The sequence below is a fragment of the Cryptotermes secundus genome, unplaced genomic scaffold (genome assembly GCF_002891405.2).
Source record: "Cryptotermes secundus unplaced genomic scaffold, Csec_1.0 scaffold2516, whole genome shotgun sequence".
Classification (NCBI taxonomy): domain Eukaryota; kingdom Metazoa; phylum Arthropoda; class Insecta; order Blattodea; family Kalotermitidae; genus Cryptotermes; species Cryptotermes secundus.
In genome coordinates, this window is record NW_019721805.1 from 399834 (window position 1) to 427597 (window position 27764).

The 27764-nt window shown below is 47.1% G+C and overlaps 1 protein-coding gene across 2 annotated transcripts in view; it reads right to left on the reverse strand.

Annotated features, from left to right (window-relative positions):
• The window catches only part of LOC111861231 (extracellular serine/threonine protein CG31145), a 162455-nt gene that overhangs the window by 51995 nt on the left and 82696 nt on the right, over positions 1–27764 (reverse strand). For both annotated transcript variants that reach the window (XM_023845629.2, XM_023845631.1), the window contains exon 3: positions 5061–5185. In XM_023845629.2, coding sequence (XP_023701397.1) covers positions 5061–5185 — 125 coding nt within the window. The remainder of the gene's footprint in view (positions 1–5060; positions 5186–27764) is intronic.

Sequence of the window (27764 nt, forward strand, 5' to 3'; positions counted from 1 at the left end):
AGAAGTCTCTGTCGTTTCAGCCACTTCCTCACCTCCGTCATCATCGAAACGTTTGCCAGCGAGTCTGAACAGCTTTACGCGACAAACACTTCCCACCGAAACAGGAAACATTTCTTTATGAATATCCTCACAGAACGCTCCTCTTCAGTATAAGTCCACTCCTCAAGCAAGGTCGCCATTTTGACTACTGAAACTAGCCTCTGAACATGCGCATGTGCGTCTGCTACTTAGACTGTCATGAAGCTGGACTGTGCTGCTACCTAGTGACACACATGGAAAACATATTTAATACACCCATTACAGCTGTTTTACTTCCATTTTTGACCTACTTACTAACTCTTCCTCGTATTAAAATGGATCTTCAGGACATAAGGGCTACGTAGTCTGGTTTCAAGCCTCTCAGGGTACGAAACAGTACCAAGCTCTTGTGAGCACGGTGATGAATATTCGGCCTCCATAAGAGGGGCAGATCTTGGGCCAGATAAGTAACCGTCACTGTGTCCCATGGAGTCGGTTAGGAGGCCTTGGTTCGGTACTGTCCCGTCCGTGGGTGCCTCTAGTTGCCATGGTGACGCAATTAATACACAGAAGCTAGAATTATAACCGAGGTTAACACTCAAACTAAGAAATCGAAGTGTACTTACTCGGGTGATTGAAACGCGACGGTTGGGAACGACGCTTCGAAAAGTACCCCAAAACCAATATCGCTTTAATGGCCGTGGGTACAGCACACAGACTAGCAAAAGAGCATGGAGTGATTTCCAGTCTCTTTGGGTGTTGCGTATTAGTTCTGCGGTCACAAACAGCACAAACCGCATCTTCTGGCTGGGGAAGGGGAAAAAAACACGAAGCTATTGATGCTGGGCCCAGCGCTGATGCTTCGTGGCAACTGTACTGCCAACTGCAGCTAGACGGCAGACATCTGCTTCATTTATATAAAGACAGGGTAAAGTTGTCCCTGTACTTAACTAATTAAGCACTACGCCATGAAGACGTATGGAGGAGTGGCTGTATAGATCCACATTTTCTTGACCACAGCACTAGCTGGAAGTGAGTGGTCAGCTTCACGCCCCGGCCGCTTTACCCCCCGTACCCATTGTATAGGAGGTTGGGTTGACCCCACATCCGGGCTAGTCGTTTGGAGAAGTGAAAATTCCTGACCCTACCGGGAATCGAACTCCGGCCCCTCGGTCCCAGCCCATAGCCAGTTGCTATACCGACTGCTCTATCCCGGCACAGTTCGCCAACCGGCAAAGAATGCTCTTATTCAAAAGCGTACAGATTCGCATCACAATAAACCCCATCACCTGTCAAAACGCATTAAGACTGTGTTAATTCAAAAAGAAATCACAGTAAGGAATCAAGTAAAAAGCCAATAAAGTCAGTTCCCTCCTTCTCGATGCCGTCTGCATTAACAGAAATCACAGGAGTCTGTCTCTATTACTCACATCGGAACAGCATTACCGCCAAGGTGCGTATTTCTCGGCTCTGACTGGAAACGCCAGATCGCACTTCGCGCTTCCGGCTCATGCATAAAAACGTCATAAAAGTTCGGCGCTTTCAAAATAAACCCCCAAGTTTTATTAGCTTCCTTCTTGTTTGACTTGGGATCCGCGCCGTTAGCTCGGAGCTGCCTACAAACACTTTTCGGCATGTTCCGCAGGCGCGTACACAACAGCAAACATCACTGCCCACAATGAGTCGCCGGGCAACACTTCACATATCCCCACGCCTAAACTTGTCACATGAAGTACGCTTTATTTCTGCCATATACTGCATGCTTCGAGCGCAAGGCGGTCATCCTCAGGTGCCAAAACATAAACGTATATAAAACTACGCTGCAATGAAAGGAATAATAAAGATGTAAGATTTGAGGCTTTCACGGCGGTGACTATGAAGAAAGCAGTCTTCTGGGATTTGGCACCGTGTATATGTGGTGTTAACCGACGTTTCGGAGGAACGTATCGCCCCCATCTTCAGGGTTGAAGAAGTATAGGTAAATCTGCAAGCGACAACACCGTGAGACACGGTCAAGCAGACTAAAGCTTGACCGTGTCTCACGGTGTTGTCGCTTGCAGATTTACCTATACTTCTTCAACCCTGAAGATGGGGGCGATACGTTCCTCCGAAACGTCGGTTAACACCACATATACACGGTGCCAAATCCCAGAAGACTGCTTTCTTCAATAATAATGATATTTCATATTTTACGCATTTTTATAAACAGATATTAATTTCGTTATTTCTAGAGTCGTTGCTGGGTAGCGACCTCGAAACAGACAACGAAACAGCATTCGCTGCTAGGCAACAGATTTTTAATAAGTATACGCGGCCGTTGCTGGGTAACGTCTTCGCAAACAAACATGTCCCCATGGAGATGAATGGAGCAACAACAGAAGACCTGTGTTTTTCTACGTGGTCCATGCCGAGGGGTTATAAGCAAAACGAGATTTAGAGCTTAGTCAGCTGGAAGTCGGGCTGTGAAGAGAAGACTTGGAGGTTCGTGTGAAATGGCCGTCAGCCTGGGAGTTAGTTGAAACAGAGAGAACGGTAAGGGAGTCTGTGACGAGAACCCTTAGTCAGTGCAGTTAGCAGAGAAGCTGAAGAATCTCCACTGTTTAAATCCGTTACCATGAAACGACTAGTGAAGCAGACTGAGAAGACTTTACGTGTGCTATAGTTGCATGTAGTTACGACCTGCATGTCGAGACCCCGTCGAGAGTCACACATTCGCGTGATCGCGCTGGGGCTACATAACTAGGGCTAGTAGTTCAGTTGAGAGGTGCAGTTGTGAGAAGCTAGCAGCAGCTACCAAGCAACGACTAGTGAAGACTAAGAAGACTTCACGTGTGCTGTAGTTACAGTGATCTTTGGAGTGTGTAACTCAGTAAGACTGTCGTAGTTATTTGTAGTTACGTCATGTAAGTGGTCAATAAACCCGATTACCAATCTATAGTCAATCAATCACGTGACAGTACGTTTGGGACTTGATTACGACCGCTCTGAGGTCGAAACGTACAGTGTCAAATACAAATAAAAAAGTACAGAGGTTTTAGCTTAATTTGTGTGACGGCTGATCACAAAACCCTGAACAAGAGACACACCCGGATGCAGTCTTATCGCATGGAACTGTGACAGGAACTGCAAACAATAGCGATTTTACTTCGAGACCATGAGCGCAAGTGCTGACATCTGCCGGGATATTCTGGTGAATTGCATATGGAACCTCATTTCCACACAAAAAGAGAGAGGTGCACGCCGATATGAGGGCGCACCAGAAACAGTTGCATTTATTTTGCCGTAAGAACGGAAGTGCGCCTGTGGCTTCTGCATCCGGTGCAACAGCTTTGATATAAATGGCTGTACGAGACTCCATTACCCCTCGCTGACATACAGTATAGGAATGCAGTGCTTTGGTCGCCCGGATACAAGCTATTTGTTCACATTAATTCATGCGGCCGCAGCTTGAAGCTCCTTCCAGCTTTTCGGTGTGTGTATCCACCTGATGGTTATTTTGTGACCGAAACGTTTCCTGAAAGCGACTACGTCTGTAGAAACAAAATCGTGTTACGCATCACAAAAAAGTTTTCCACAAAATCATGCCGCTGCTACCTTTCCTTAGCCAGATGAATCCAGTACGCGCCCTAACACCATACTTACTGATGTTCCATTTTAATATTATCCTCCTATATATGCCTAGGTCTCATCCCTTCAGGATTTAATACTGCTTTTTGTTTTAGGGGAGGAATTCATGGCGAAGTTTGTAAGGTGAAGATTATGAAGCTGAAGGACCAGAGCCTGCCGCACGTGGGAGCAATGGTCTCGGGATTATAGTAGCATTTCCGCTTTTGCCCAAGCAGTCACGCAGCCGTTGCCGCGTTACGGCTTTCCGTGCAGTCGGCAACACGGCGCGCGGCGCGCACACAGCTCGAGGCAAGACGCAGACAAGTCAATTTAAAACTAATCCGTACCACAAAACACACTGGGAAAAGTAACACAGACCCGCGATAATGGAATAGCGATTCTGCCTATAAAAACAATTTCACAAACGGTATTTAGGTAGGTCAGCTCAACGGTTACGCCTATAAAGAACAGTGGTAAGTATACATACCACTTGCGGTAACTTTAAAAAATGTCTGCATTCTGTCCACACAGTGATTCTCACAACGAGCAGCCAGCATGGCTCGGTTCCTCTTTACAATGAGACGCGCTCCGTGTGAGGTAGGAACAATATTTAAATACAGTTTAAACGAACTTCATGCTTCAAGGGGTTATCACGCTATGCATTATGGTCAAATGCGCGTTTAACGACGTTTATTAATGTTAGGGCCAGCTGAATCTAACCGTGAATCTCAACTAAATCTCAGAGCTCCATGATCGGTCTGCTTCCCTCTTCGCTTACCTTTCGTCCGTGAAGATTGAGGCTGTACGTTCCTCCGAAACGTCCGTGAACTATTACCGCACTACCCGACTTCATACCCAAGAGCCTTCACAGTCACCGAATTTCAAATACAACTTAAATATGTTTATGAGCTCAAAAGGGTCCGCCGCTGGGCCCCCTGCAGTGCGCTCCTTTAGGAGCCCAACACACGGACAAGAGGTCACTGGCTTGCGGGTGCATCGGTGCGAACCCCGGAGGAGTCACTCCACCTGTCGGCCAGACGCGGAGAAAAACCGTGAAGACGAAAGGGCAAACACGAAACCTTCGGTTGAACCACGAACCCAGAAACACACAAATCCGCAATGACCTTCACTCGCTTGAGAAGCTGCTGGTTATGCAGCTACTTAAGAACTTCCCAGCATGTTACGGAACGCCAAGGTTCATTACCGTGTTCTACATGCAGTAAGAGGGTATGTGGCCGGAGCAGGACTCTCTGCTCTGTTTCTCGTAACTGTATAACGACCCCCCCCCAACACGTTTAAACTGCAAAGTGCGGCAGTCTGTACACCTGATGATGGCAGCCAGGTGGGCCGAAACATGCAGACGGCAGCTGTCGAGCCAGCTATATCCCAGAAGACACCGGTACTGCCTTAGACCACGAAGCAGGATTTGTACTCACTGATGTGAACGATGCGCGCGGTCGCCATGTCGTGCAGCAACTGATCCACCAAAGTATCGCCCTCTCGGTACAGCTCGTACTGGGAGATGCTGATGTGGAAGAGGTCCAGGTGGCTCATGTTCTTCCTGCAACACAAGCATCAGTAAGCATCACTAAGCATCAGCACTGCTGTCTGCCACCAAGAGCAAGGTTCCCAGGCAGTGCCCGCTCGTCCTTCTTGTAGAGATAATGCATATGCTCGGAAAGGCAGCATTGGGAGGGCTGTATGAGAGCATGCAGGCCTAAATATTACTACCTAACAGAAAATATGCTGTCTTCATTACAAAAACCAATCTTTTAATGCCGTTTACATATGTAATCGCTGTTTATAGTGAGAATGGCAGGAAACCCCGCGTCGGCAAATGCAGAAGTTCTGAATGCACAGGTGCTCCAGCACACAAACCGTCCCTTCTGACGCAGGCCTCTCTGCGCAGAGCGGCTACGGGCTTCCGTCTCTTTGTTTAATGGGAGCGCGGCACTTCAATTCTCAGAGTTTTCAACAGACTATGTTCAATCACTTGCCTCAGCAAATTGCTAATCACCTAAAAGCTTCGAAAGTTATTAGCAAACAGACGCAGAGTATTTGTATGCACCAGAAAGTAACAACGCTTTCTATCATGAACGTATTAAGGGCCCAAGCAACACTGCCACCTCTGAAAATCGCAATAACGTCACAGTGCAAATAGGCAATTCATGTCACTGCCATATACTGTAAAGGTAAAGCTATCCTTGTAACAGGCCGTGGAGGCCCATAGGGCTGTGAGACGTCGAGGCTCCCACAGTTTCTCTAGACAATCGGCTCACAGATGGCATTGGGTTGTCAGCCTTACGCGCCGACCGCCATGTACTCCCAGAAAGACTCCTGGTACTCATTTCTGTTAGAGGCTGAGTCGACCCCAAGGCCAAAGTGCGGCTGGAAGGATTAGGTCAACTGAAAAATTCAATGACCTCACTGGGACTCGAACTCGCGACCTTCCGGCTTGTAGCATAGTGCATCACCCAACTACGTTACCGCGTACCCCTGTTATATACTGAACCATCTCTAGAACGTAACTGGTAAAGAGCGAACGCCGAGTCAGGTATAAAGGCCCCAGCTTAAATACCGAGGTTGTGATAATGTGCTGCGTGATTTGGGTTATCACACATTTCGGGGGCGACGATGATAAATGTGTATAGAGCAATGGTGGAAAGGTGACTAGAAGGAGAAGAGGACAGAAACTGAACCCGTTCCATCACGGGGTCCAGTTTCGAGAAACTGTTTGATTGAATTAGAGTTCAGGAGACATGCCGTCTGTATACTGCAACGGAAGTGAAGTGGACTACCAACAAAGGGGACAGCGACCCTGCCCTGCGTTTCTCAACTACTAATTCCATTTTCTCAATTCCCTAACGACGGTCACATGCACTTAATAGTTCCATAATTGCATTGTCTGAACACGACCGCTCCTTACCAACTGAACATTATCTATCCTGTACTTCCTTCTCTGAGCGGTCCACACACAGGATTTCATATTTACCTTACGCCACGCAAGAACAAATCAGAGAGTAGCTCAGACTTCAGACACAAAGGAGAACGTAAACACGTGCTGCATAGGATCACTTCAAAATGGAGAAACAAAACTGGGCTGGATACTTCAAACTAACGTCAAGACATTGCGAGAAAACAGGTGCCCTGAACCAACTCACACATGCTCTTTGAACGGTTAAAGCACAGTGGTATACATATGTACCACCTAGTTTATTTCGTTAAATCAATTTCCATTACTTATTTTGTATGATTCTCACAATAAGCAGTGATTATTTCCCTAAACAGCAGACATGCATGTGTTTCCTGTGATATTACTGCTTAAATGAATTTTTTTTGGGGGGGGGGGGGGGGGGGGNTGGGGGGTTGCACTGGGCAAAGCAAAAATGGAAATGTACGGATGTGAACACCAGCTTAATTTGCAAACTTGGATACGGGCTTGGAGCACTCGGTCGATTTTTAGGACGAGAAGGAACGGCACTAGAAGAGTGGTGTCGGAAACTGCATTTGTGGCAGTTATGTCTGCAAAACAGGGCGCAATTGCGCGGCTAATGTTTTAATTAGTGCCTCACAGCGTCACGTACAGACTGCGCGACGCGGCGCCTCTCAGCATGCGAATCTGGCTCCGTTACAAAACTTTTATATGTGGACCACGTTCTGCGGTAACGAGATAAGAGCGCTGAGGCCTTCAGGTCAATGCCGGTCCCGCCCCGCCCCACCCCGCCCCACTTTTATACCAGCCATTAAGGAAACTTTACCAAATTTCGCACATTCCCCCCACACGACCGTACGTTTTACTGCTTTATTCTTCAATATCGGTTCCCTTAACTTCTCTCAACTGTTTCACGAGAGCCCCGCAATGTCTGCGTGTCCTCCATTTAAACTTTCGGGTCTGCTGACCGATTTTCATGAAACTTGGTATGAACGCTGGAGAACGTTTAGTCTTTGTAAGATTATAAATTCTGAACCTACAAATTCTTTTTATTTGTAACACAATTGAGGAAATGTCTTAACGTCACCATCTCATCTCGTTCCTGATCTTCTAAGCTGACTCTTTCCAGGAGTTCTTTTCTCCACCAAAATGTTGCGCAATTTTGTACTACTCGGGCCCACTTTGTGGCCTCCCACTCTCTTAATAAAAATAAGTGGCCCCCAAAAGTACGTCTTCTGAGTTGCACGTAGTGCCGTATAGTTCGGAGGAAGTCCGACGTTTCAGAAGAACATACAGCCTCTATCTTCAGGGTTCCAAATTAAGCCATATGCGAAACCAGCTGAAGCAGGCAACAGACTCAGCTTGCTTGGCTTACTCTTCGACCCTGAAGATCGGGGTAATATGTCCTCTGAAACGTCGGCACACGAAGTTACAGCCTGTAAGACCTCACAACCTACGCATGGGTAACGGTCCCCGGGTTGGTGTCCCTCAAGGCTGAAGTGTAGTGAGGAGGAATAATTACACGCCACCACGCCGCATATTAAAGCCCGAAGAACAAATTGGCTAAAGTCAGCTATTGCTTCCCCAAGCGGGCAATTGCTCACTGGCTCAGTCGGTCGGTGTGCGAGCTGCGGCACGCCACGACACTCCGTGATGAATTTACGAGAAATACTGTGCCGTCTCGCTCCTGGGGGGCGGAGGGGGAACCCAGAAGCTCAGAAAAGACACACACAGCAGCGCTTCCCCAGAAGAAAGTAAGGAAGGTCCGTGGTCTTGCAACAGCCGTTCTCTCCCTTCCTCACTTACACAGGAAGCACACTGCTGTCCGCGTAATTGCTTCATACACGTACATATTTTGCCATTCTGCACTAATTTCAGCCATTAACCCTTTAGAACACAATGGTAACTATACGTACTACTCGCTTAAGCGTTCACAACTCCTTACTTGCTCTGCCCACAGAGTATATGTGTGTGTTCCGTGTGGGTCTCACAGTAAACAGCGACTGTTTCCCTAAACAGCATTAACCGGTTGGGCTCTGTAGCGGAGACGTAATGTTTCCTGTGAGGTACGGACTGAACATACTAAAACTCTGCATTCTGCCCACAGAATGTATCTGTGTGTTCCGTATGGTTCTCACAGTAAACAGCGGCTGTTTCCCTAAACAGCATTAACCGGTTGGGCTTTGTAGCGGAGACGTAATGTTTCCTGTGAGGTACGGACTGAACATACTAAAACTCTGCATTCTGCCCACAGAGTGTATCTGTGTGTTCCGTATGGTTCTCACAGTAAACAGCGACTGTTTCCCTAAACAGCATTAACCGGTTGGGCTTTGTAGCGGAGACGTAATGTTTCCTGTGAGGTACGGACTGAACATACTGAAACTCTGCATTCTGCCCACAGTGTGTCTGTGTGTTTCGTGTGGTTCTCACAGTAAACAGCGGCTGTTTCCCTAAACAGCATTAACCGGTTGGGCTCTGTAGCGGAGACGTAATGTTTCCTGTGAGGTACGGACTGAACATACTAAAACAATGCATTCTGCCCACAGAGTGTATCTGTGTGTTCCGTACGGTTCTCACACTAAACAGCGACTGTTTCCCTAAACAGCACTAACCGGTTGGGCTTTGTAGCGGAGACGTAATGTTTCCTGTGAGGTACGGACTGAACATACTGAAACTCTGCATTCTGCCCACAGAGTGTATCTGTGCGTTCCATATGGTTCTTACAGTAAACAGCGACTGTTTCCCTAACAACATTAACCGGTTGGGCTGTGTAGCGGAGATGCGACGAGAACAATTTTCTGGGATGTGACGCCGTGCAGACCGGTACAAGTTCAACACCTTTTCGAGGGAACGACCGCATTGCGACCATCTGCAAGGGATGAAACATACTAAGAAAGCAAAGAGAAAGAAACAGGCTGCGAGATCAGAGGATAATATTGAAACGAATCTCAGAGTAACATGATATGACGTGTGAATTAATCTGGTTTGAGACAGGCGTCTTTAAACACGATATTTTAACCTTCGCACTCAATAAGAACAATAAACGTCTTAACCACCTATATAACTATCAGTTTCTTCGAAAGCAGCACACAGTTATTCCACTTCTTCTGTTCCATTTTTACTGCAATTAGACGCTTACACGGATTTGAAACTGTTTGAATAAACCACGCAACCATTTTGAAAGCAATTTCATTTGCCGGATAGGCCACACAAACAGCACGCTGTGTGCGTTTGGTTGTCTAATAACAGGAGCCAAAGCCTACAGATGAAACTTCCAGTTAATTAAGCGAAATGAATTTTTTCGCCGCTGCGTAGTAATGGCGCTTCTGTCGCCCACACCAGTGCAGCCAGTGCTGTGGGGTTACGCCCCACTGGCCGGCGTATTCAACTGCGTGTTTGCTTTTGTTGGCTGAGAATGAACAAAATCATGGAGACAGTGTGAACTTCGTATCATAGGCCTACTGTGTGCGTGCGTGCGTGCGTGCCTAAATACCTTCATAGGGCGACATTTTAAATTCTCGCCTCGTCTCTCTCACTTATCACCTATGGGGAAATTACTATACACTGCTCTCCTTGAAGATGGAGGCAGAGGATTCCTCAGATCCTTAGATAATGGTCTACCAGACTATACGGCGTCCCAATGCAGAAAACAGCTGTTTTCATTACCACCCGACAGATCCCCAAATATCACACAGTAATCTTCTATGCGGAGGCCATACACCCTGAACATGGAGGCAGGAGGTCCTTACCAAGTGTTCGTGAATACCTACCAGACTATACGGCGTCCCATAATCACCTTATCTTAACAGTGTTCGTGGAACTAATATAAAAGTATTATTATTATTATTATTATATTGATTACGTGCGAAGGAACAGAACATTTTGACTGGTTTCCCCTTTCGCTTGAGGGGTGTGGGTTACAAACAGGAACGGCTATTATAAAATTGTATTGCCTATTATGAAGATCATAATAAGAACGACAAAATAATTTATTATGACAGAAATAAATTGAACAACTTAAAATAACTTCCATTATTCAAACGCTGATGAAAAACGCCCACAAAAATTAAAGACCAGACTTGAACATGAGAATGTGCATAGTGATAGACTTGCGTTGAAAAGACTGCGAACTGCAGCCTATCTGCCAGATGTTGAGGACATGAGAAGGCAAAACAGGCCCGCGAGTCGGATACGGCCCACACATTTCTGCTCGCAAATCCAAACTAGGGCTCTAATGAATCCCTGTGTATGAACTACAGCAAGCACACATCCCTGTGGGCCGTATGATAACCACAAGTAACAGAAAATCCATGATTTGGAATAATTCTGAAAGATAACCCTTTAGGGCATAGTGGTATATGTACCACCCACTTTAACGTTAAAGAAACTCCCATTTTGCCCACACGAAGTATTTATGGGCTTCATACTATTTTCAAAATAAACAGCGACTGCTTCCTTGAATGCTTGGTCTTTCACAATGGCAACGCAGGGTTCTCTGTGAGGTACGGACTGAATTTATAAATACCTTTTACAACAAGGAACACTGAGAATTACTCGATTTCTTGGACTTTCTCCGTCATCCGGTATTCTAAAAACTACAGAAAACAACGTTCGGAAAACTGGATCTGTTTTCCGTCTCAGATGAGGGGGAAGACACCTACTCTGTTGGGTTGCGTAGAAAGAGCTAGCCTCAATCGCTGGACAAACCATGTCAGTATAACTACAGCTACGATCAGGCTATCAGGAAAATTTGCAATACAAACTGTGATAAAGCAAGCACAGACCTGAAACTAGAATTTTCATTTCCCCTAGTGGGGTGGGACTAAGTTCCTTGTACTGGGGCCACTTCTGGCCGCTTCTCCACTTCTGTGGAGCAATTGGTGGAATGAACATTGGCAGGGCAAACCGAAGTACTCGGAGAAACCCTGCCCCAGCGCCACTTTGTCCACCACAAATCCCACTTGACCAGACCCCGGCATCGAACCCGGGCCGCCGCGGTGGGAAGCCAACGACTAACCGCTTGAGCTATGGCGCGGCCACCTTCTTTATCTTAGTTTCGGGTCTCTACACGCTTTGTCACAATTTTTATTGCATATTTTCCTGTTATCTCCCTTCGATAAAGACTGGTGACATGTGCTATCCGGTGATTGAGGTTAGCTCTTTATATGGACCCCAACAGATTAGGCATCTCCTCCCCTTTCACCTGAGGACGGAAACAGACACGTTACGTTCTCTAGTTTCTAGAATACCTGACGATGGACACAGTCAAGAAACAGCAATTCCCAGTGTTACACGCCATCGTCAGAACCGCACAGAATCTACTTGAAGACGTACCGAAGAAAACTGTGGAGATGCAGCAAGCCCTGTGCAATATCCGAGCGAGCCCTTTACGTACGCAGTTCATTTAACGTACATAGGGACACTTGGAACTTGTTTCTCTTTCGTAACATAAAAATATTCCTACGCAATCTCGCCACTGTAAGAATCCTGGCTGCTACATCGCAGCGACACTCATGCCATATGTACTTATTTAACGACGCTGCCACTACTCAATGCGTTCTGTGGCGAAGGGAGAAGGAGCTCACAGCGAAACTTCCAGCCTGTTCGTTCACTTCCAACAAAATTTACGGAGAAAAAAGTGTGGTAAAAATGGGGGCACGTTTCAATTTTCTCTGTGACTTTTGTTCGAAACATGTTTCGCTCCGATTAAAATTCAGCGAGGTGTGCCCAAATTGGGCGCGCAGAGGTGTGTGTGTGCGCGTGGAATGTTACATGCGGACAGCCTAACGAGTAAGCAAACAAAGCGAAGTTCAGAAGCGCATTTTTTAAACATTTGTTGCTAGCTTGCCGAAAAGCCAGGGAATGTTAGAAACGGGGACCAGGCTGGCCCCGACATTCCTTACGAAAGATCCTGTCTCCAAAATCTCTGGGTACCATTTCAAACGATCACCCTGTACCAGTGCAAGCATTTCATCAGCATAAGTTCTCTTTCATCCGTCATCCTTAATTATTTGTCATTTAATTACGGCTACATTAAAACGGGCTGCGACGCACGCACCGCGGCGGTGTCAGTCAGTGACGTTCCCACAATGGGCACTTGACACGCGTGGCCTACAGTTCCACTCCCTCTGCGGGGCACCCATAATGCCGACATTTGCCTCAGTCACTCCGGTGCTCCCAGACCCAGCTTGCGAGCAGGCAGACACCCTGGCGGCTGTGCGGGGTCTCACACCCGTCACTGACAATCATGACTGCTGCCTTCCGGGACGTGATGACGTGTAGCCTGGTAGATTGTTTATTGCTAGTGGGGTGGCACTAAGTCCCTTGTACTGCGGCCACTTCTGGCCTACTGTACCAGCCCCAGATGATAGGTGAGGGTGATTGTGGGGCAGTTGGTGGAATGAAGATTGGCAGGGGAAACCGAAGTACTCGGAGAAAACCTACCCCAGCGCCACTTTGTTCACCACAAATCCCACTTGACCAGACCCGGGATCGAACCCGGGCCGCCGCGGTGGGAAGCCAGCGACTAATCGCTTGAGGTATGGTGCGGCCTAGTCTGGTAGATAGTCACAAACGTTTCTGAGAAACCCTGAAGAGGGAGACAGACAGTTCCTACCAGACTATACAGCCTCACGTCGCAGAAGACTGCAACTCAGAGCAGAGGGGTGCGGAAGGAAGCAGTTTTGGTCTAATCTGAGGTACTGGAAAAACATAAACAGCCTTCCATGTCAAGAGATGCAAGCTCAAAACTTTGCCACATGGGGCCCCCACTGTAAGTGGTCTGTGGGCAGAGACAAACCGAGATGTCGCCCTGCACACGGCGTCAGGTCCGAAAATTGAGCTCATTAAATGACCATGAATATCTGCGGTAAGCCGGCAGAACCGGTCTAGCAATTAATGGGGCCGCTTTGTCTTGGGGAAGCCTGCAGCCCGCCACACACACACAGACCTGAGCTGCAGTTCCGCTAAGCTACGCCAATCAATCCCCCCTGTGACGACACAGACGCAACACTCTTGTCATCAACTGCATTAAAATTGCAGTCTTCTGCGGCGTGACGCTGTGCAGTTTGGTACATACAGGTGCCGACGTTTCAAAGGAGTCTGCTGCTAGAAGAAGACCAAAGCACTGTAACCAGATTACACGGCGTCACATCCCCGAAATTCAGGTACTTGGAAACAGTAGAAAAAAAAATCAAAATTACACTCACGAAGTTATTAAGAGCACATTAAATTCTGAGATTACTAGATTACCATTCGAATTAGAAAAAGGAAATTGTTCGTAATGCGAAATTCCGATAATTAAACCATGTTGTACAGCACATGGAGGCAAGCCGTGCTAATAACGTCTCTAATTCTATACCCTGGTTTCTTCACTTATTAAAGCAAAACAGAAACTGCATCAGCCTGCCCCTGAGATCACCGCTCGGGCCTCGTTTCCACGCATACACGCTGGGAGGCGATTTAAAAGCCCCTGCCGTTCCAACTAAACCCTCTCAAGCACAACGGTAAACATATGTACCACCTGCTCTAACAGTAAAAACTCTGCATGTTCCCACACGGCGCATGAATGTGTTCCGTATGTGTCTCACAATAAACAGCATTAACCGGTTGGGCTCTGTAGCGGAGACGTAATGTTTCCTGTGAGGTACGGACTGAACATACTAAAACTGCATTCTGCCCACAGAGTGTGTCTGTGTGTTCCGTACGGTTCTCACAGTAAACAGCGACTGTTTCCCTGAACAGCATTAACCGGTTGGGCTCTGTAGCGGAGACGTAATCTTTCCTGTGAGGTACGAACTTGATTTATATATACATATATATATATTGTCTGTGAACCTTCAAAGGAGTAAAACTGTTCTGCCCTCCCCCTTAAAACATACTGTCACCCTTTCCTCCTCGGCCCTCCGCCCGACCAGTCAAGCTCAGTCCCAAACTGCTGGCTAGAAGTCACTTTCCATCCGGAAGGTCCTGCGACCGGCTAATTCGATCAAGTTTTTCCGTTGTTTTCCTCTATCCTAGAGCAAATGCTGAGTTGGTACCCAAATTCTACGGTGAACTGCATGCTTCACATGTAGCTCTCCCAATGTTAATAATACAATTCCAATCATACGCAGTAAAGCCCTGTTCAAATTCTCTTATCTGCGCATAACTCTTTACCTACTTCACTTCCTAAAGCTTTACCCTATCTCAAAAGTGCTTACACCAGAAGGATGAAAGGGCACTCCGTGGGAACTTTAAAGCAGGAAACTACCACCCTCTATAAAGTGTTACTGGTCCCTCCTCTACGCTCTCCTCTCTTGAGGCTTCAGAGGGTTAAACCCAACCACAATTCGTTCAGTTGCATTAAGCACGCCGACAGGCGAGCAGCTTTGACGTGTATTAATGTTGCAAAGAGGCTGCGAGGATAAATGTTGTATCTCGTTATTAGGAGTTCAATCGGCGAATATGCTATGTGACCTATCCGCGTTATGAACTGTGTGACGTGTAATTTGGCACTTTCCGTCTCTAGGGCTTCACTGAAGCACTGAAAACGCCGTATTTTGTGGTCTGGCGCTTGTCGTGTAACTTTTGCAATAAAAATTAATTTAATAATTTGTATGGAATTTTGGTTCACAAAGTACCAAACACAGCTTGCCGGTGGAATTGGGTCGATATGACAACATCTGCACATTCAAATCGAAACCCTTCTGGTCTCGACACGAGGGAGATACAAAGACACGCTTCCACTCTGTGTGTGTGTGTACGTACTACGAGTACAGTATTCTGGGATATAATACCAAATAGCTCGGAGACAGCACATTTCGCAGCAACATGTCGCCTTCATCTTCATGGAAGGGAAGTACGCTACGCAAGAAAGCAGAAGTAGGCGGCACGCTCAGCAGCGATATGTTCCTCCGAAACGTCGGGCTCTCTCCGAACTGCACGGCCTTACAATGCTGAAGACCTGGTTCTTCACAGACACCGCTGTGAGAACCTCCCATGGGCAGCTACTGAGGTCTGGGCGGGAGCGGATATATAAAACGGGAAGCCATCAACCTGTTCCTTCTAATAATGTTACAGAATGATAACAAAAACTCTGCATTCTGCCCACAGAGTGTATCTGTGTGTTCCGTATGGTTCTCACAATAAACAGCGACTGTTTCCCTAAACAGCATTAACCGGCTGGGCTCTGTAGCGGAGACGTAATGTTTCCTGTGAGGTACGGACTGAATATCGGAAAAGTATTTAGATAAACTTAGGCTCCAAAGGATTAAAGTAATTAATTCCTCACTGAACACGCCAATTTCTCAATATAAATTTTCGCTGCAGTAGACTCACTCAAGTGAAGAGACGTCGTGACTGTGGCGGAGGGCCAGCAATTTGTCAAGAACTCAACAAAGGAAGCATTTCCTTTGCATCCATTTTTGACGAAACAGAGCGTTACTGAGAGACATTTCACAATTCCGCGGATCAGCAACATGAATGCCTTTCCGGCGGGGCGTTCTAACAAGACCTGAAGTGTGATTTCGGAGGTGGACAACATTAACACTGGATTCCGGGTAGAACTCACGAGGTCTACTTCTCTCTACCGCACTACAGACTGGAAGCAGCGTTATCTTCCGTATGACATTAGAATTCATATTTCGTTCGAAATTCAGTAATTTTTGTAGTATCCAATAGTAATCACTCTGACCAATGATCATATCCAGCGCTTTTCAAGCCTCACAGTTTCGTGCGCCGGCCATGTTGCTATTACTGTTTACTGGGAATCAAAAATTACAATGACATGGCCTTCAGCGACAAAAATAGGTCTGCTGCTTCGAGCACTTCAAAGAGGGCCACCAACAGACAGCACGGCGATGACATAAGCGTATTTATTCTATCCTACGGTAGGAAAGTAGGCCCCAAGAAAAAAAACATTATATCAAGTAATTTAGTTCCGGGCGGAAAACTTGTGTGAACCTTTTAAACAACGGTTTGTTCAGATATGGGCGACAGGGCTGTGGCGTTATGTAGCAGAATTCACACAGCAAACAGCACAAACCCAGCAGGCAAGGGGGGGGGGCAGTCGACCGTGTTTTGTTTGCGTAAGAATGGAAACAATGACGGTACATAACGACTCCACTCGTACAATGGAACACGCCCTCGAGCTCAGCCAATTTCACGAGTCCATCATTTTCAAACGACACACGGTATCTGTAAACAAACTGGCATGTCTGCTATTAATCACCTACTGACATTTGCTAAACTTTTGTGGTGAAAAGGATTAGAAGTGTACTCCATAAGGGGATAAAAGGAAACAATCAATGTCTCTCAGTTAATTAAATTACCATGGAAACCAACGTTTAAATTCCTGCGAACAAAAGACAAACGGGAATGCATCGATCGCATTTTCGATGTTTTTTCTTCTTCTTATTCCCTCTTTCCGTGGAGTGTAAATTGGGGCCCATGCAACCGACCACAAAGCATTCATCATTGAGTTCACAGGAAATGATTGCAGTTCACAACTAAAGGACTCCTTGCCCATTTATCTTGCTCCGGGCGAGACAGCTGAGGTTGCACAAACAGAATTAACTTGAGTCGCTTCTCTTCAAACTGTGTGCGCCACTTTGAGCGTTAAAATACTGCATTCTGTTTCGGCTTCATAAACCTGGCAAACAATGAAAGTGTTAAATCTATCGGCTTCTCGGATGTGACGTCATACACTCTGATAGGAAGGTCAAAGCTTCAGAAGAACCTCAACGCAGAAGCCGTCTGTCTTCCTCCACCCTGAAGATTCCAGCAGCGCACTCTTCCACACCGAGTCCAATGTCTACTGATCTACACGGCGTCACATCGTACCTGAAACTTGCTTCCCTGCTTTGTGCTTAGCCTGTTTCGGCGCGACTGCAACGACATCTACATGCTCTCGATACAGACAGCGTCGTTAAATAAGCAACTGAAAACAGTCCACGAATTTCAAAACATCTGCCTCTTTGAAACAGGGGCGGTAGTATCAAACACTACATTTGTTTTTTTTTGGGGGGGGGAGAAATTATATCTCCGGTTTTGAAGGTTCCCAGGCACTGTTCACTAGTCCTTGTGGAGGTGAAGGGCTGGATGGTACACATAGTAACCACTCTGCTTTAACATGTTAGTTTGTTTACTTTTATGCAAATGTAAGTGAAGAACCCGAGACAGACGCCTCGCCGCTGCTAACCGCTACTCAGCTGGCGGGGGACGCCCGCTGGCTTAGGTAAAGAGCTCAGTGGTTTCTGCAGGGATCTGCAGTAAGACATGTTAAATAGGAAGTGACCTTACTATATATATCGCTCCCCAGGGTAGGGGGGGGAGGGGCGAACTGAATCCACGAGACGCTCGTAAATTTATCCTCTCCATGAGCCCCAGCCCCAAGGTGCATATTATGTTATCTCCGAGTGGCCGGCCAACTTTACAGTTTTGTACCTGTCAGTAGCCAAGCGCAAGTTACTTTACGCCGGACACAGGAGGTCTGTCACACGGCAGCGTCTTTATTCTCACCCCCACGCCAAACCCCCAAACTGAAGGACTGCCCTTGGTTGGCTGTCTGCGATTACATACTTAGCCTACTTTCCCATTCTGAAAAAAAGGAATAAAAGTAGGCTTATGGGATCATATTTCTGTGTGCCCCCCTCCGTGCAACCGTCCCCTAACGACTGACGTTTCTGTGTGTATGTGTGTGTGCGTGCAGCCCTCCCTTAACACCTTCTGAAAGACTGCACCGATCTTTATGAAAGATGGTATATTGGCAGCTACCATCCACAACTAGGGTTCATTTTCTGAAGATAACAGACCACACGTGGGACAGGCAAGCTCTCCTCACACCACAATGGTTCGCTCGCTGTCACTGTTGGTTGTCAGGCAACACACAAGGCATCACGAAAAGAAACACCTGTTAATTTCGTCTCTGCTTTCATCCGCTTACAACAGCGTCATCATCTGCACGCAGCCACCATGTTGTTATTTTTCACTTACGATGAAAATTACTGTGTAACAGCTTTAGTATTTAATGAACGTCACAAAAGAGAAGGTTGATTGGTTCCGGCGAGTGCATGTAGCGCCTGTGGGTGAGGGCCGGTTAAACAGGTAATTACTAAACATGAATGGAGGAACGGACAGCACATCTGAGCGGTACGCCTGTTCTCTACTTCAGGCAGGCCTAACTACCGTTCCACATGAAACCTCAAGCGGTAAATCCCCTTGCGAGAGGTACGTCTAGCACAGTTGGGCCTCTTCAAGCGCTACCGAACGCTCCAGACTCGTATTTATGGAGGCGCTCGGTTCGTATCTCGGACGGGACGCCGGCCACCCTAACCGAGGTCTTGACTGTTGTCCTCAGTCCCTTCAGGCAAATTCCGGTATAGTACCTCAGGACGACAGCTTCCTTCCAAGTTCCTTCCCATTCATGGTTCATCCAATCCTATCCGACGCTATTTAGGAGCGCCCAAAGCACTCACAACAAGGACATTCTTGCTGAACCTGCCTCAATGCGGACTGAAGCCTGAAGTTCAGTCTAAATATATGCTATACAAATTCATTGCCGAGCCCGCTACAAAGCCCAACCCTTTCCTTACATTCGTATCATTTTTCGACGCTGAACCAAATCTCGTACCGTGAAGACGGAAGCGGACATTTCTTCCGAAACTTGGGTGACAACATACCAGGCTGCACACAGCCACATGTGCAAGAACCTCAGACCTCACAAACATTACAAGAAAGAAAGCATTTGGCGACATGAACTGAAAATGTTAAGATGTGCTTTTTAGTTTGCTCCAGAACTCGCACTAAATTGAATTTTTTTGTGTCTTATACATATTTTTATTACAACATGAAACCTGTGTGTTTACTTTGGCAGACGATGGAATACTGTACGGTGACTGCCCAATTCTAGTGGAAACACAAACCCGACAGACAGCGACCGCAGAATGAAATGCATTAGCAAATGAAGTAGCAGGCAATCACTCGACAGACTAATTTCCCATTAATCCCCTGTCCCCCCACCCCACCACCAGTCCCAATATAAAAATTAAAATTACCGACTCACGTGTTCAAACAGCCGCTGCAGTTTGCTTGTTCGGCGCACTCAAATCCGGCGGACGGCTCCTTGCGGCCCGTCGTTAAGCGAGTGGGTCATCTACACGGGACAAACATCGAACCAGGATCTTCTATAGCCCATTCGCGGAGACGAGACAGTCAGCGTAAACAAAGCAAGCCCCGAGTCGCCACAGCTGACAGCAAGGAGTGGACAAAGCGCGGTTACTTCAGTGTACTCACTGCATTCGGACGCATGTTAACCTGCATTCAGACTGAAGAGTGAACTTTGGACGCCCCTGTAACGGTACACGCATCACATGATCGCTGGATGATTTCATTCAAAGAGCGAAGGAGATACCGCGTGCATTTGTTTACGAGGACTCTCTCGTCTCCGCGAATGGACTATAGAGAAGCTAATTGCTTCGCGTCGGCTAGACCAACCAACCAACCAACCAACCAACCAACTCGCGTGAGCAGACGTCCCAGCAGTTTTCGAAACAGGAAAATGCAACATTTACTGTCTTCGTAAGAGCGCAACAATTGTCCCTGTTATTTTACAAGTGCCGAGGTAGAAAACGGTGGAGCTATACCTTCACTCCCACACACGTCTTCATGGCGTGGGAAATTTATACCTTTTGTCCTATTTTACGGCGCTGTCAGCAGCATAACGAATGGGAAAGGATTTGCAAGGAAGGGGACGCAACGGCCTAATCACTGCACTATTCCGAATTTACCTGGACAGACTGAGGAAAACAATGAAAAGCCTCGATCAGAATAGCCAGTGTACCCCCCGAATGCAGTGTCCACAGCAATATCGCTACACTAACCTGCTCGGTTCGTCCATGCTCTCCCATCTACACCTAGGTTTTCCAACTGTTCTCTTGCCTTCGGATTTTCCTACCAAAACTTCTTATGCATTTTTTCTATCCCATTCTATCCGCCCTTGCTTGCATCACCTTAATAATACAGTAAACTCTCTACAATCCGGGTTAATTTGGGGCAGAGATCATCCGGATTAATGAAGCAAAAATGAAGACTAAAGGACAAAAAATTGAACACAAATAAATGGAAAGTTTAATAAGCAGTGCTGATATAAACAACAAATATCACTGTAGAGGCTTCATTAACGAACTACAAGAAGACAATACATTTATTCATCGATAGAAGACTCAGAAGTTGTACATGTTTTTGAACGTCATAATGCAAGTTTGAAGAAACCGTCTGAACAGACAAGTGACTCGTCTGCCTTCCCAAATGCCATGTGTGCGTGTGTCCTCAATTGTGAGCATTTGCAATATTTCGATCCGGATTAGCGACTGACGAGGAATATAACAAATTACAGAGCCCTCTCCCCTTTACGCAGTCTTCTCCCCCACCCCTTGTTACGAATCCTTGGCACACCGTCAGCGCCCTGTTCCGTTAATGTGAGACACCAAATTCCACACCCCTACATTCAAGGAGATTAAGGGTGACAGACGTCCAGTGTTTCGGAGACATTCTCTGCTTCCACGATCAGCGACTTCTGCTCGAAAATGATGCGGCCGTTCGCCCACAAGATTATTATCGGAACAGAGTTTGCTGCCAAGCACTTACATACCCATAGCAATTGTAAGAAGAGTCTGGAAGCAAATTTACATATTGGTTTCTTCACGTTGCCGCTGTTTCGCTTCAAACCTTCCACGAAGCCCTTGATGTGAGGTTCTCTGACTGCCACTGATGCCGTGTAGTCCGGACAATATCTGCAATACATTCCTCCGAAACGTCGGTGAACATCTACCGGACTACGTGACGTCACATCACCAAAAGTCCGTATATTTTTTTTTCACTTTCCTAGAAGCCGTCCGGTTTATTTATTCAGAACAGTCTTTACAAGCCACCCACCGCCCGTCCCCGATCGATGCCAGGGCCATCAAAACTCGATAGTCACTTCTCGACAGCTGTAAATAAAATAAATTGAAGGGAGATTCTGACGCCTCATGTTGGTACACGTGTGAATACAAATCGAGACATCTGTCTCTCCAGCGCTACACCACGGCCCTCTGCGTGCTCAGCGATTCTGCCTTCACTTCAGACACAAAGGCGCCCGGATATTCTCGTCAGTGTCCGAGAACGGAAGTCTCCCTCTCTCTGTCTCTCTCTCGCCGTGTAGTCTGGTAGGCTGCAGGCCAGACCACTGCGGTGCCCGCCAGAATGATGCAAATCAAACTGTAACACGAGACAACTACACGTCACCAGGCCTAAGGTGGGGGAAACCTGATGATGATGATGCTGTCTAACTAAACCAAGATGAACAGGAATCTGCCAAATTTAGTCTACATCCATCATACCGAAATCGATTCCGTAGTTTCGGAGCTGTTGCTTACGACTGCATGCCAAAGAAATAAACGTATTTTTTTTTCGAGACACTCCTGCCGGTAATTATACATCTAGCCGAAACGTCCAGTAGGCGTCCAGTCACTTTATCGACTGAGCCACTGACATCACACCCAGATGTTCATATCGTGTAATGCCCCCAAATTCATGGGTGGCCGACCTCGATATGGGACATCGCTAGCCTCAACCCAGCAGCGTTCTGCGTCGGCTACGCCTGCATGTTATGTTTCACACAGGAACATTACACCGGCTACATTTACCTCGTACAATTACAGTTCATTTCGTTAGCAACGCTCTTAACGCCATAAAATTAAATTTGTTGGAAAGGTTTTAATGTTACAAGTGAAATGAAACGTTACAAAGTACATACAGAAAACGCACAATTTAATAACGTCTGACAGAACTACAGTATCCGGAAACTGCTTCCATCACAAATGCGTTTCAAAAGGCCTAAGCCCGAGATAATAAAACATTGTGATGATCACACCTTCCACCCAACCCCCCCCCCAAACTAAATAATTTCTCCCCTCAAAATTAAGTTCCTGTCTCCTCAAATAACGGTCCACATGCATCACTACACACACACACACACATTGCTGCAATAGCGGAAAACATTCCTATCTCCGATAAACTTTCGGCGAGTTACCACTGAGATGTGTCCATCATTGTTTCAGATTTTAACCAAAACTATGTAGATACATTTGTGAAGCAACACAATACCAAATTTCATGAAAATCTGTTATGTTCTCGAATCCTTTACAGACCGAGAGAGACACGCCAAGAAAGAGCCCGTAACCCCAAGCGAACACAGCCTTGTTACTTGCACTTCCCCCGCTCGCTTCATGCGCTCCGTAATCACGAACCAAGCTTCAGGTTTCAAAGCACTTCTCAGCAGTTCTGCTGCTAACTTGTTTCCAGATACGCAAAATATTTGATCAGACGGAAGGAGCACGCACCTCCCTTCGTGAGGCTGTCGCCGCGAAGCGGTTCCTGCTCTAAAGGGATCAAAAGGCGCCTGAGAATGCAGAATAGGGGGATGGAGGGCATACTGTACACTCCCGCAATCTTAATGAATTCCACAAAGACAGTAATTAACCCTCTGACGCCTGAAGTTCATCCAGATAATATTTAAGAATTCAGATCGTACCTCATAGGAAACTGCGTTTCCATTACAAAGTCAAACCCGCTAATCTTAATTAGGGAAATAATTGCTATTATGAAAATTTTTGTCTGATGCGACACATATCGGCTTGTAGTCAGAAGTTTAGTATGAACACCTCGCTCCCTTCTTCAGGGTCTAAGAGTAAGCCGAGCAACAAGCCAAGCCTTGCTTCGCATACACTTCAAACCTACAGACAGAGAGGCGTGTCTTCGAAACGTCGCTTCATTTTTGCTGTAATACACGGTGTCACTTCCCTTCTTCACGGTCACCACTGTGTGACCCTAAAATCCAACAATCGCTGTTTACTATTACGATCATAAGGAACATAGACACAGAGCTATTTATAGCTAAAAAGTCTAGTACATACAGTAAACAGTTTTAACCCTTTAAAGTTCAGTGGTCACTACATGTAGCACCTGCTTTAACATACTGAAACTCTGCATTCTGCCCACAGAGTGTATCTGTGTGTTCCGTACGGTTCTCACAGTAAACAGCGACTGTTTCCCTAACAGCATTAACCGGTTGGGCTTTGTAGCGGAGCTGTAATGTGTTTCCTGTGAGGTACGGACTGAACATACTAAAACTCTGCATTCTGCCCACAGAGTGTATCTGTGTGTTCCGTACGGTTCTCACAGTAAACAGCGACTGTTTCCCTAACAGCATTAACCGGTTGGGCTTTGTAGCGGAGCTGTAATGTGTTTCCTGTGAGGTACGGACTGAACATACTAAAACTCTGCATTCTGCCCACAGAGTGTATCTGTGTGTTCCGTACGGTTCTCACAGTAAACAGCGACTGTTTCCCTAAACAGCATTAACCGGTTGGGCTTTGTAGCGGAGCTGTAATGTGTTTCCTGTGAGGTATGAACTGAATTTATATGTAGTATCTACAAGAAATTCAATCCTTGATGAGTGCAAGAGAAACACACTCAGCTGCGTAGAAACAGTGCTGCTCGCAACGCAGGACGGAGACTGTGTGGGGGAAGGGCCTAAGTCGTCTTGTCTCCATCAGCATCTGCAGCTGATGGACTGTGCACGTATCCTATTCTTCAAGTACCAGTAACTATGGCTTTGCACCAAAGGTGTGCATACTGCAATTCAACTGGTTCTACAGCGGCGGTTTGGAGGATCTGAAAGTACCCGTCCAACGCTGACCAGCGATTTGTTACGAATGAAACAGTTGGTTGCCATGCGACGAAACAATGGTGGACAGTTGGCGTTATAGTCGCACAGCAACCAGGTCTGGGAAACTGGAATAAGATGATCCGTCAGCTGCACTTTGAACCTCATCTGTCCCTGCACTGAATTTGGAGTTGAAAAATTTGCGACTACGTGAGCCATTCTGTGCGCAGGGACTGTACCGCCATTAGACGAGAAGCTGCAGACGTTAAACTCTTTACGTCTCCATTAAACGAGGCACAGAAAGACGTTCCGGAGCACAGAGTGGGATGCTATTACTTTGCAGATTTTATTATTTTAATCAGGTATTAAAATCTTGTAGTGCCATTTCATTCAATGCACTGGTGCCGGTTGGGAACTCCTGTGATAACCGAAAAGTTCTGCAATTAAAATGAAACGTGGCAACACGAGCAGAAAGGGCCGCAAGAACAAGAACTGCTGAACAGGGGTGTACAAGAGTCCATTTTACCTTGCAAAAGTCATTATTTTTAAGTTGGTTATTTAATGACGCTGTCAGCATAGATACTAAACAGCGTCAGGTGGCAGAGCACGGAGCAGCTGTTGGAATGAGAGTTCGCAGAGGCAACCAAGTTACGTACAGCTGCCCCTGTAACAGGCCGTGGAGACCCATAGAGTTGTGAGACGTCGAGGCTCCCACAACGGTTCATAGATGGCGGTGACGTCAGCCTTACACGCCGCCGCCCTTTACCCCTCACGAAGATTCCTGGTACTCATTTCTGTTAGAGGCTGAGTCGATCCCAGGGCCATAGTGCGGCTGGAAGGATTAGGTGAATGTGAAAATCCAATGACCTCATCAGGAACCGAACCGCGACCTTCTGGCTTGCAACAGTGACAGAAAACCCTAAGTACTTGGTGGAAACCTGTCCCAGTGTCACTTTGTCCACCACAAATGTCACATGACATGAACTGGGATCGAACCACGGCTTCTGCGTTGGCATGAGCAATTATTAAAAACAAAACCTGTTCTGTGAGCAGACATGGTGACACATGGAGTTCCTACTGTCTGTCAGAGAGCAACATCTGCGCCACACCAAGACATAAGCATGGCAGCTCGTGCACAACGTGACGACGCTTCAAGACGAAACTGCCTGTTCTCAGTAATCCTCCGCACCCGGAAATGCGATCTCTTACGTCACTACCGCTTTCTCCCCACCACTCCATTAATAATTCACAATAATCCTAACCTCCATTACGCGGCTTTCCTAATCTCAGAACTATGATACAGGCTCGTTATTAACCCTTTAAGCTGCAACAAGTACAGCCGTTGCTATGCAACGGTAGAGCTCTTGTTGGACTATTACAATGGAAACCGCGTTTTTCTATGTGATCCGTGCCGAGATGTTATAAGCAGGACACTCTCAAATAACGAGTCAGTTATTGGTGGTAGAGTTGTCAGCAGTTCAGTTGAGTGAGTGGGCGGGCGGCGGCGAAAGGAGGACCTGAGTGCGGGAAGCTGAAGAATCTCCCTCAATAGAAGACGTTACCAGGAAACGGCTATTGGAGACTGTAACAGACAGTGGACACTAGTCTGTGTGTGTGTCAGTGATCTGTAAAGTGTAGTTCCGAGTTCCACACAAGTGGCCGATAGATCCAGTAGCCGATCCACACCCCACCTATAGTCGCCTACAAATACGTGAAGAAAAAAAGTGCCAAAAACCTAACTGCTAACATCTACCTCTGCGTTTTTGACTGCCCACACAGTGTATTCATTCGTGGCTCTGGCCGCTTTTTCAGTTCCCTAATCCTACAGTCAATAGGATCCCTTCGACAGGGATCAGCCTGTCGCAAGACTGCTACGTACACAGAATAAACGCAGACATCCACGCCTCGGGTGGGATTCGAACCCCATGGCCCCGAAGTTCAGGCGGACGAAGACAGTTTATGCATTTCGCACTGTTCTTACAATAAACAAAGACGACTCCCCCATCAGGGTCACAACCTAGAATTGTAGTCGGGAAGTGCACTGATCGAACCCCGTCCGGGAACATAGGCTAGGTCTGCCTAAGTCAGTCCACGCAAATGCCGGACAGTGAAAGTACTTCTATTGCAGGACGATCATATCTCTCCGACCGGTCGTGGTAATGGAGACGCAGTGTGTTTTCTGGGGTACAGTCTTTAATTCATACTGAGATACATACACGTCACGTCACGCCACTCCACGCCACATATGCCACTCTCGCCACGCAGCATTGCAGCACTGCTCTAATCACGCGGAATTACAACACACACGCCACTCCACACTCTGAGTGGCGTGTCTGCACATATGCCACTCTTGCCACGCAGCATGGCAGCACTGCTCTAATCACGGGGAATTACAACACACGTCACGTCACTCCACGCTGAGTGGCGTGTCTGTACATATGCCACTCTTCCCACGCAGCATGGCAGCACTGCTCTAATCACGCGGAATTACAACACACACGCCACTCCACACTCTGAGTGGCGTGTCTGCACATATGCCACTCTTGCCACGCAGTATAGCAGCACTGCTCTAAACACGCGGAATTACAACACACGTCACGTCACTCCACGCTCTGAGTGGCGTGTCTGCACATATGCCACTCTTGCCACGCAGCATTGCAGCACTGCTCTAATCACGCGGAATTACAACACACGTCACTCCACGCTGAGTGGCGTGTCTGCACATATGCCACTCTTGCCACGCAGCATGGCAGCACTGCTCTAATCACGCGGAATTACAACACACGTCACTCCACGCTGAGTGGCGTGTCTGCACATATGCCACTCTTGCCACGCAGCATGGCAGCACTGCTCTAATCACGCGGAATTACAACACACGTCACTCCACGCTGAGTGGCGTGTCTGCACATATGCCACTCTTGCCACGCAGCATGGCAGCACTGCTCTAATCACGCGGAATTACAACACACGTCACTCCACGCTGAGTGGCGTGTCTGCACATATGCCACTCTTGCCACGCAGCATGGCAGCACTGCTCTAATCACGCGGAATTACAACACACGTCACTCCACGCTGAGTGGCGTGTCTGCACATATGCCACTCTTGCCACGCAGCATGGCAGCACTGCTCTAATCACGCGGAATTACAACACACGTCACTCCACGCTGAGTGGCGTGTCTGCACATATGCCACTCTTGCCACGCAGCATGGCAGCACTGCTCTAATCACGCGGAATTACAACACACGTCACTCCACGCTGAGTGGCGTGTCTGCACATATGCCACTCTTGCCACGCAGCATGGCAGCACTGCTCTAATCACGCGGAATTACAAAAGTTCGCGGACGGCGGGCGCTGCACCTGTCGTCATGGCAACCCTGCAAATTAAAACAAAATCCTGTGCTCAGAATACGAGAATGAAACTCGTTATTCAGACATCCCGGCCGCTTGCCGCGTCTTCGTCTTCTTGGAACAACTTAATTCGTTTTCCTCCGACCACGAAAGGCAAGCAGTCCGTAATGTTC